Genomic DNA, 11,339 nt, shown 5'->3' with positions numbered 1-11,339 from the left:
CAAACGCCTACTTCCACAGTGGGCAGGAGAGAACTGTGCACATGGGGATCCTGCTGTTCCGCAGACATGAGTATCTGCACGTAGCCTGAGCCGGTGGTTGTATATAAGTTTCTTACAAAGACTATGGGTAAACTCAATTTGTCAAATTAAAGCTCTCACTATAACTTGATCATGAAAAGAAAGAAAGGAAATGTTAAACATCAGTGCCAATCACATTATCCAAAGTAATCATAAACCTAACATTAGAACCCAAATGAAGGGTTTAGACAGAGGTATATCTAATGTGGTTTTGACATCCGATATATTTGCGAATACTGGTATAGGGTTAGGGTTACGAGAGTGTTAGTTAGTGGTTAATTTAATTGACGTTAAAAAGTGTTATTGCATTCATTAAAGTCCAGCTAGAGGTTATTAGAGGTAGAAAAATCGGTACTAATGACGTTTTTGAGTAACCTCCAACATGTACAAACATTTGACCCAGAACATGCAATTCATCTGCATGAATGTAATGTCTTTGATATGCTGTTTAACAATGGTGGCCACTCTCAAAGTGCAGCCAACGAGAACCCAGTGAGAAGTGCTAAGATAATCAACAGGAAATTGAATTGATAAGTGATGTTGGTAATGGAATTGGAATCGCCAAATCCTTATTAATTCCTATCCTGACGGCAGAAACATATGAGATGGAGATTAATCCCTCATTAATCCTTCCTTCATGTTTTATATCTCAGATGGCTCGAAATAGCCGCCCTTTGTTTTAATTACTGCTTTGCACATTCTTGGCATTCTCTCGATGAGCTTCGTGAGGTCATCACCTGAAATGGTTTTCCAACAGCACTCCATCACTCTCCTTCTTGGTCAAATAGCCGTGACACAGCCTGGAGGTGTGTTTGGGGTCATTGTGCTGTTGAAAAATCAATGATGGGATGGCATGTTGCTGCAGGATGCTGTGGTAGCCATGCTGGTTCAGTGTGGCTTCAATTTTTCAATAAATCTCCAACAGTGTCCCCGCAATGCAACCCCCACACCATCACACCTCCTCCTCCATGCTTCACGGTGGGAACCATGCATGTAGAGACCATCCATTCATCTTTCTGGGTCAGGGGTGGAACCAAACATCTCAATTTCGGACCCATCAGACCAAAGCACAGATGGTCTAATGTCCATTCCTTGTGTTTCTTGGCCCAAACAAATCTCTTCTGCTTGTTGCTTTTTCTTAGTCGTGGTTTCTTAGCAGCTATTTGACCATAAAGGCCTGATTCACACAGTCTCCTCTGAACATGTAGAGATGTGTCTGCTACTGGAGCTCTGTGTGGCATCTATCTGGGCTCTAATCTGAGCTGCTGTTAACGTGTGATTTCTGAGGCTGGTGACTCGGATGAATGTGTCCTCAGCAGCAGAGGGGACTCTGGGTCTTCCTTTCCTGGGGCGTCCTCATGTGAGACAGTTTTGGTGTAGCACTTCTAGTGGGAAGAAATGCAGTTTTTGCGACTGCACTCGGGGACACAATCAAAGTTTTCCAGACTGACTGACCTTCAGTTCTTGAAGTAATGATGGGCTGTTGTTTCTCTTTACTTAGCTGATTGGTTCTTGCCATAATATGAATTCTAACAGTTGTCAAATAGAGCTGTGAGCTGTGTACCAACCTGACTGCTGCACAACACAACTGATGGTTCCAACCCCATTAAGAAGGCAACAAATGAACCCTGACAGGCACACCTGTGAGGTGAAACCATTTCAGGTGACGACATCATGAAGCTCACTGAGAGAAGGCCGAGGGTTTGCAGCGCTGTCAACACAGCAAAGGGCGGCTACTTTGAGGAATCTGTGATATAAAACATATTTAGAATTATTTATCAGTTTTTCTTTGCTACATATCCAAAAAAGAGTTAATCCAAGGAGGCTCCCAGCTGCCATCCTGGGTGCCTGCTCTGCCTCATTCTCTTTGTCTCCTTTCACATCTCTTTCTGCACTCAGCATTATATGTATGTTTTGCCTTCAGTACTGCAATTTACCCCATAATCATCTGATTTAAAACAAAATCTAACATACAACATTCTCACCCCTGGAAATAGATCTAAGCTGTTAAGATAATCTGGAAAATGAGGTGACAGGATGGGAAAAAATGGTCTTTAAAATGACATCTTCTTGTTTCATTGGAACAGTAAAGTACCACAACAAAGAATAAGTGCACCTATGAGAGAACACGTATCACTGCTTTGGAGTTTTCATGTTTTACATGCAGACTCAGGGCTGCTCGTCTCCTCTTGATCTTTTCTTATTTGAACGTTGGTGACTTAGAACCTCAAAGTTTAGCAGCACAACACTGTGTTTCCTTTTTCCATCAGCCATCTGTGTTTATCAGTGCGATATGTGACTAATCTTTATTTAATAACCACAAAGTAGACAAATAAAAGATAAAATATTTTATTTATCAAAGATACATGATTACACATTCATACAATGAATAAGGTTTCTATAAAAATTACACGCTGTGTAAGAAAAACATTACAACATCCAAATAAATGTTATATGAAAATCTGACATCGTTTCAAAGCATAGTAATAAAATTTTCATTAAAAAGTCTTTGATGATCACATTAGATGTGTCACATTTTCAAAGCATAATAATCTTAGAAAAGTGTTCACAAAACCGTTTTAGAGAACTTACACAGCTTTACTTTTTTCACAGTGCCTTTGTGCTTTTCACCATCAGACACAATAACTCACGATTAGCTAAGACCTGCCATCAAATGTCCTTCACTTCTTCACAATCATTTGTGCGCTGCTCTCCTCGGGTGTGCTGGATCAGATCTAAAGGCACAGTGTTCTGTACTGGGGGGTAAAAATGGCAGTTTATCAAAAAATATTTGACAGTGCGATGTTTTAAGTGGAAAAACGGCTGAATGTGGTGAGGGGACCAACCATACTGAGTTATGGAGCAGCTGGTAAGGACTTGTGTATTTCTGGAGAGTCTGCAAAGCTGTCTTGGTTGATTTCAAAAACTGCGCGCTTCACTCATCAGTAAATTAGGCTCATTGGTCAGATCAAAACCATCCCCTGGTGTTTCAGTGGCTGAAGCGACAGCCGGCCTCACTGTAATGACTTTATTGACGGTCTGGGAGGAGTTCGAGGTTGTGGCCGGGGGTTACAGTCGGGGGGATATTTCCAGTTGGTGAAAGTCAGGCAAGCAACAACTTCCAGTCACTCGGGGTCGCTGGGGTTGAGCGGGGGTGGGGTTTCCCCCCACAAACAGCTGTTTCACATGGATCAGGTTAAACCCAGGCCTCCTCCACTCTCTGGAGGAGAGCAAAGTGAGAGCCTGCTTTTCTGAAATTGCTTTGGGGTCGCACATCCTCATTTTACCCACACTGGCTGCTGTGTGACTCTCTTGGAGATCCTTGCTCAGGTACGACCGTCTCACGCTAAGGTAGAGTGTGTGTAAGTCTGACTTTGATTTTCTTTGTTTGGATTAAACAAACACAAATGAAACGAATCAAAGCCAACGAAGCACGCAGCCTCCAACTCCCCCCATCCTCACTGCCCTCTGTTGTTACAAAAGCACCGATTTAATCAAAAATAACCTTCTTTTTATGGTTTAACACATTTTCTCACACACACACACACACACACACACACACACACACACACACACACACACACACACACACACACACACACAGGTCACCAAAACAGTTTCTCAAAAGATGACCTTTTTGTCCAAAAAGTAAACTTTTTTTCTAAAAATGACAACAGATGAGATGAACATCCTGTTCATCAGTCTAGTCCATCTCCCCTATTTTCATTTTATTTTTTGGGTAAATGATTATTGCTGAGGTATGAAATATCATAATTTTATGATATTTATAAAAATGAAGACTCTCATGTTCCTTAGTCGAGTTTACTGCAGACCACCTCACATGTTCTCTGTCAGTTCAGACAGACAGTCGCTGTTATGGAAAGTAAACACTGATCTCCTCCCCTCTGACTGCAGCTGTCGTTATTCATGTTGTACCCAAACAGCAGGAAGCATAAAGCACCAGTAGCTCCACTTTGCTCTGGCCGGAGCTGTGGAATGATCAGTTCCGCAGGGTTTTCCTGTCCAGCGCTGTTTGTCGTAAAGTTACTGGTTTTTGCGACAGTTCCGGTCGTTATGTTTGCCGATCGTTTTTTTTTTTTGCCGATTTGCTTTACGACATCTTTGACAAACCAGAAGTGTCAGCCTATGGCAAAGTTGTTTCTGGAGAGAATTGTTTTAATTATTTATTCGTTTTTTTCTAGTTGAAGTCAAACGGAGATCTTGATGTCTCACTTCTGAGGATACGAGAGAAGCTTACAATGCGAGAAGCGTCCGCACATTTTGTGCAGCTTTTGTCCACAGTGCTAGCTAACGAGCTCATTTAGCCTGAATCCTGTTTGTCAGCTTTCGTTCCTGGAGAAAGTACGAGCGAAATTCCATGTGAGACATCCTCGCGTGTTCACCCCGAGCCCTCTGGGTGCTGTCCTTAGCAGACTCACAGCCGGGTTTTGATCGTAAAATGTGGCTACAGCAACGACTGAAGGGGCTACCAGGCTTGTTATCGAGCAGCTGGGCGAGAAGACTCCTTATAGGACTGTTGCTCTTCCTCATTTTCTATTGGTACCTGGGAGCCGAGCGAAGATGGAGGTTGTTCGGTGGCTCGGCCATGCCCGGAGGGGCGGCCGGCCAGTGTCTCTTGACTGAGATCTACAGGTGGAGGTCTCTGGTAGACCGAGGAGAAGGCATATACAGCACACCTCAGGAACGGCTAGACACGCCTTTTGTCACTGGAAACGGCCATATTCTGATTGATATTGAGTCTAACAAACTTTGGGTAGCCTCATCCTCACAGCCCGGCTCGGCTCCAGTACACCAGACTGAGTACTCTCCCAGAGTCACCGTCAGCCTGGATGGGGCGCTGGCCGAGGCTGAGGCTAACATGCTGTGGTTCCGGAAGGGATCGGTCCTGTCAGTCCGCTGCGCCTCACCAGCCACCCTGCAGTCAGCCCGAGACTGTGTCACTATTAGAGAGGAGTTTATTGCTCACAGAAGCAGACCTAACGTATTTCTGCAGCGAATCCATATCAACAATCCCTCCGATAGGGCGCTAAACCTGGACTTATCGTCTGGAAATCCCTCTTTCGGTAGCAAGTTCTCCACCAGTGTGGAGAAACTGGAGGACAGAGAGGTAGTCCTCTCCTCTGGCAGGGTGCCGGTGGAAAAAAATAGGATGGTTCTGGTCGTGGTGGTCACCAAAAAGCTAAGCAGCAGGATCCATGTTTTGGCTAAGTCAGAGCATGTAGACAACATTGTGAGTGTGGTGTGGACCTCAGAGTCCATCGAGTCCTCAATGCTGGAGGAGACCTTCAGCGCCCTCAAAGACGGAGCCAAAAAGGAGCTGGAAGAGTTGCTGAGGACCAGTGAGGATGACCTGGTCAAACACCACCAGGAAGCCTGGAGGGAGCTCTTCATTTCAGGTGAGGAGTAGCAGTAGCTGGCTGTACCAACGATCACAGATGGTGTCACTGTACAGCCATAATGCAAGCGTGACAGTAACCAAACCTCCTTTAAAGCTAAATAAAAACAGTGCACTGATTTGCAAGTCGTCCAAAGGTGAAGCTTTTTTTTTTTTAAGTTGGTAACTATTGTGTCTGCCTATAACAGACTTGGCAAAGATCCAGTTTAGTGTCTGTAGTTTTTTATTAGCAGTCACAAAAACACAACATTTGTTCCCATTTCTTTAGTCGAATCTACAAAAATAACACAGAAGTAGCAAGACTAACAAATGAACTGAATCAGCAGCTACCACTGGAATAGGATGTGTGTGACCCTGTCTTTAATTTGTTAAAGCTTCCTGTCAGCCCATAGTGTCTCTCTGTGTACAGTTGAATGTATTTTCAATAGCTACTTTCACCTGCTGTGTTGTTCAGAAGGGGCCCAGGGAGTCATGTGAAGCTATAACTCTGCTTTTTGTTTCCATTCAGGTATTGAAATGAGGAAGATCATAGACTCCCACACGCCATCGAGCCGCACTGTGAACACCACCCTCTACTACATCTTGTCCTCCTCCGCGGCTCCGCTTCTGGACCAAAGGTTAAATGGCGAGGAGCGTGCCAGTCTCGAATCCAGTCTCAACTACGCTGACCACTGCTTCAGCGGCCACGCTACCATGCATGCAGAAAACCTGTGGCCTGAGAGAGTAAGCAGCACTGCTCAGATCCTGCAGCTGGTCACGCTGTGGACTCTGACTTTGCACAAAAGAGGCTGCAAGGTGTTGGTAGCTGCTGGGGCCCATGGAGTCATGCAGGGCATGGTGCTCAGCTTTGGTGGCCTTCAGTTCACAGAGAACCATCTTCAGTTCCAGACCGACCCAGACGTGCTGCACAACAGCTACGCATTGAGAGGCATTCACTACAACCAGGACCTCATCAACTTGGCGGTGCTGTTGGATGTGGACGGAAAGCCTTTTCTCCACGTGTCGGTAAAGCCGCAGGAAAAGCCGGTGAAGCTGTATGCCTGTGAGGCCGGCTGCCTCAACGAGCCCGTGGAGCTTACCTCAGAGATCAAAGGCCACACCTTCCCCGTCATGGTGACGCAGCCCATCACGCCGCTGCTCTACATCTCCACAGACTTGCGCCATCTGCAGGACCTCCGCCACACTCTGCACCTCAAGGCCATCCTCGCTCACGAGGAACACATGGCCAACAGGTACCCAGGCCTGCCCTTCCTCTTCTGGTTCAGCGTGGCCTCGCTCATAACTCTCTTCCACCTTTTCCTGTTCAAGCTCATATACAACGAGTACTGTGGGCCCGGAGCTAAGCCTCTCTTCAGGAGCAAGGTATAAACAGCAGAGATGAAGCAGAACTGAACCCTGATGTTCTCTGCTCGAGTGTGTGTGTGTGTGTGTGTCGCTGGCTCAGTGCTCTCTCTGTGGGATGGGTTCTCAGTTTTGACTTTAACCTTTTCTGTCAATGAACTGTTTTCTAAACTCACATGGATCGTTTTGGCATAATGGCATTACACACCTCTCCTTTCCAGCTCTTTCTACAGTTTTTGTTTCGTGTTGAATGACTTGATAAAGATTTTCACTGCACACGTTTACTCTAAGAGACTGAAGGCAAAGTCAGATCTCAGTTAAAAGCAGAGTAGCAGTAAATCATTTAGTCTGCAGTGTCCTCTTAGCACATCTGTTTGCACTTCATGTTCGTTGTGGAATGTAAAACATTGTTGATTACAATGGTGAAATTTTGAGCACAAGGGGCTACTGTTATTTTTCTCCTGCTTGCTTACCCATCAGTCCAGGCTGGTGTCTTAATTGCCTACAATAATGAGTTTTATGGTCGCTGTCAGGTTAAACAGTAACAAAAAGTCGGGAAATGAAAAAGAATAGGAAAAATGAATAAATGTACAAACAGATATCTGTGCTGTGATTATGCTGATGCAACCTGGATTTAGTAAAATTGGTTTAATGTTTGAAATTGAAACCATGTGATCTCAGTTTTCTCAATTCTTTCTCAACTTTTCAACACGTCAAAAATTCGGAGCTCCTTTTCCAAATAATCCCTTTTTTTAAAAATAGGCTTAACATGCCATGTTTATTACCCACATAGTGATGAACGATCTCTGAATGAAATGAAAATGATGGTTTCATTGTTCTATGACACTGAACAGTCCTCTTGGAGAGTTGTCCATTAGACAGGACATCATGTGTTTTAAATGTGGAGCAGCAATAATCGAACAGCCTCCCACATGAACTCGCATTTAAAAGGCACCTTGACTGAATGTGTGCACAGCCTGTTATACTAACATTAAGACCTGATATAATAATAACAAGCCGCCATTGTTATTTAAGTTGCATTGCAGTCTGGGTAATTGAACAGATGGTTCAAACTGAGCTGGAAAACATATCTGACATTAAAGCAAGGCGAGAGCGTCAGTGCAGCCACTGCTGCCCTGCTGAGAGGAAGAGTGGTCATCATTTTATGATCACCTTATACTTTATACACCAGCTGATTGAACTTGGCTAAACCTCTGGAGTTATTGCTGCCTCTGTGGTCAGGGTCGTGATGAGTACCGGTTTGCTTTCAGGAACAGGAACTGCGGCTGTGATTGGTTTACCACCCAGCAGGAAAGCATTTCTTATTTTTCATGTTTCTCAGACTATTCAAGGGTGTTTGGACTCTATCTGCCATTTGTCAGCTCTTTTAGGTGATTAGTACCAAGAACACCACAGTAAGTGTTGTGGGTATTGTCTTCTTCCACAATCCTTTCTAATAAGAAAGAGACCAGTGTCACTTCCCCTGATTCCTTTCAGCTGGAAATCAAAGCCAAAAGTAGCACACTGTGCCATGTTTTATACTTTGTGTAACCTGTTAGAGTGGCAGTTGATAAAGACTGCTCTGAAGTGCCATCAGTTTACATCATTTACCCAGAGTGCATTGCTCATGTAAAGTAATTATAGGGTATATGTGTCAAACATTGAGGATTTTTAAACCAGTGACAGGTACTCCACAGGTTAGTGCTTTCATTTTGAAAAGCAGTTTTATGCTCCCAGTATAATGTTTGACTGAAACAAGTTCATGAGTTCATTTTGGACTAAACCATCGGCCCAGAAACGCTCTGTTCATTAACAATACACAACAAATAACAGGCAGTCGCAGAAAACATGAGCCAACGTTAGCGCCGCTCCGACAATGAAAGGAAATTTATGTTAAACTGTGAAATCTGCAAATCTGTATCATATCGATCTGGAATATGTAGATTCTCTCATTTTTATCTACTCTGTTATTTATTGGTTTGGAGGCAAATGAAAGGCTAACGTGTTAGCTCTGCAGTCAGGTGTTATCGGTATATTTCAGGGGAGCTTTCTTTCCTGTCTGATGGTGTCTGCTCATTTCTTTCTTTCTTCACGTTTTCAGCACAACAAACAAACACACATCAATTTGGAAGCATAAAATACCAAAATTGGACATTTGGACTTTTGGACATTTGCAAGAGAGGCAGGTTAAACGTTTCTCTGATCAGCATGAACCGTGTGCTTTCTTTGCCAGGTCTCTTTCTGCTGTTCCTTTTTCCCTGCGTTTTAATGATGTTTTATATCAAATCACTTAATTAAATGATAAGAAATATGTGGATTTGTCTCTGACTCTGTTTTCCCTGCTGCTCTGTGAGATGTTCCTATGCTTTGGTCGGGGTCCTGTCACTCTCAGCATGTCTGTTTTTTTTCTCCTGGGTGGAGTTGTTGGGTTGGGGTAGCCAGTTTCCTCAGCTGTTTTAACCTTCCCCTCTGACTTCACCAGGTGACCAGCAAACATGAGGATAACTGCCATGACTCCTTGGACACTGATTGAATGCTGCAGCAGTGTGATGCACACACATGTGGTTCTGCTTGAGCTGGGGGGGGGGTATTAAAATGGATGTGCTGACCTGTATGTCACAGCCATCATCTGCTGCAGAGCGCTCCTGTAAAACTAACTGGTTAAAATGGAATTTAGTTTATTTTTTGAAATGGGACTGTTCAACCAGGTAACCCAGAAAATGGAGCTCATAAACTCAAAGCATGATCCAAATCTATCCAAAAACTAGGTGAAAGCAAAAGTTTCGTACTAATCGTCAGTGTTGGTTAAAGTGACTGTGACTAACAACAAGGAAACTCAAATGAAGAAGTGTGTGTATATATATATATGTGTACATTATATATATATTTTATTCATCAGAAAAGCTGTTAGGTATCATGTGCAATGTACGTGTTTCTAATAATTTAATAATAACACTTTCATTATAATAATTTCTAAGGGAAGCATGTAGAATATGGAAAGTACTGGTCCCAACACACAATCCTGCAGAACTCGTGCATGAGGAAAAATCGTCATTCACATAAATGATGTATCAGACAGATGAGATTAGACCAGCACAACTATTTTAATGCCAACAGTTTATTCTAGTGTCTGCACAGAGCTCAGTGTCAGAGGCCATGACAACATCATTAGTAACTTGTAGCTCTGCTGTTTTCCATCTTTACTGAAGCACTTCAAAAACATTAATTTGCAACTGACAATTTATAACAACTTTAATAAAATAAATAAATCGAAGGTTAGAATTGATTTTAGATTTTGCAAAAATACTTGTATCAACTAAAGGGTTTTAAAAACAAAGCAAACTCAGTTTATGTATGTACACATTTCTACTACTTTTAACAAGTTGCAAAAAATGTTCTGTATTTTTCAACTGAGGTTCTTACGTGAGTGTACGTTCATGAACACGTAGCCGAGAGGATGTGAAGCTTTTAGTTTCTGCTGTGTGTGCCTTATAATGAAGAAAGAAGCTAGGGTGATTTCTGATCGTGTAAATTTAAAGCAAATGAGTTTTTGTCTTACACTGGGGAGAATAAATCACGAATTATTGTGAGAAAATATTGAAATGTGTTCATTTTTTCTCTCTTCTTTCATCTGGGACCCATCGGACCCAGTGTCGGCTGAATGTAACAGAACTAATACTTGAACAAACTGCACATAATTTACTGAACAACGATTTGGCAGCGTTGTTAACCCAGGATTATCTACATGTCTGATTTGGCAAAGGTTTTACACTTCCCAATGCAACCCTCCTGACTTACCTGGGCTTGGGACCAACATTAGGAGTAAACTGGTTTGGCTGGTTTCCAAGCAGCCTATAGCAGCTTCAGGGTCACCTGATCCAACCCCATCTCTAAGTTTTATCGAGAAAAAAAAAGAAAAGAAAGAAAGTGTGAAACTTAATCTGGAGCCTATTCCAACTGTCCCTGGGCAAGAGACAGGTCAGGAGCCCATCACAGGTCTAACACCAAAAGATCTGGAAGACCACAAAAGAAAGTTCTGTGGATGCTAGAATATATTCCTTTGTGTCCAGTTACAAGGAATTGTCTGTCCCAGTGAGCACAGTGGCCTCCAGTTCTCTTCCTGCCTGGCAAATCTGAGCAATCAGGGTAGAGAGGCTGTAGTTAGTGAGGTGACCAAGAACCCGATGGTCACTTCAACAGAGCTTCAGTGCTGCTTTGTGGAGTGAGGAGCATCTTCCAACACATCCATTTCTGAAGCACTGCAACAATCAGCCCTGTATGGTAGAGCTGCCAGACGAAGCCACTCCTCAGTACATGATGCATGACATGAGAAATAAAATTCTTTAGTCTGATGAAACAAAGGTTCACCTGTTTGGCTTGAATGCCAATCATGGTGTCTGGATGAACCAGGCACGGCTCATCACCTGGTCAGTACCATCCCCACAGTGATGCGGTGGCAGCATCATGCTGTGGGGATGGCTTTGGGGAGAGACTGGAAACTGAG

At 43.3% G+C, this 11,339-nt stretch overlaps 1 protein-coding gene across 1 annotated transcript; it reads left to right on the top strand.

Annotated features, from left to right (window-relative positions):
* Positions 1 to 3,917: 3,917 nt before the first annotated feature.
* kiaa2013 (KIAA2013 ortholog) lies at positions 3,918 to 10,420 on the top strand. The gene is made up of 2 exons (XM_063464509.1): positions 3,918 to 5,495; positions 6,003 to 10,420. The coding sequence occupies exons 1-2, from the start codon at positions 4,538 to 4,540 to the stop codon at positions 6,860 to 6,862; spliced, it is 1,818 nt and encodes a 605-aa protein (XP_063320579.1). The 5' UTR covers positions 3,918 to 4,537; the 3' UTR covers positions 6,863 to 10,420.
* Positions 10,421 to 11,339: the final 919 nt, after the last annotated feature.

The sequence above is a fragment of the Pelmatolapia mariae genome, linkage group LG20, assembly GCF_036321145.2.
Source record: "Pelmatolapia mariae isolate MD_Pm_ZW linkage group LG20, Pm_UMD_F_2, whole genome shotgun sequence".
In the NCBI taxonomy this organism is placed as follows: Eukaryota; Metazoa; Chordata; class Actinopteri; order Cichliformes; family Cichlidae; genus Pelmatolapia; species Pelmatolapia mariae.
This window is presented reverse-complemented; position numbering and strand designations above follow the sequence as displayed.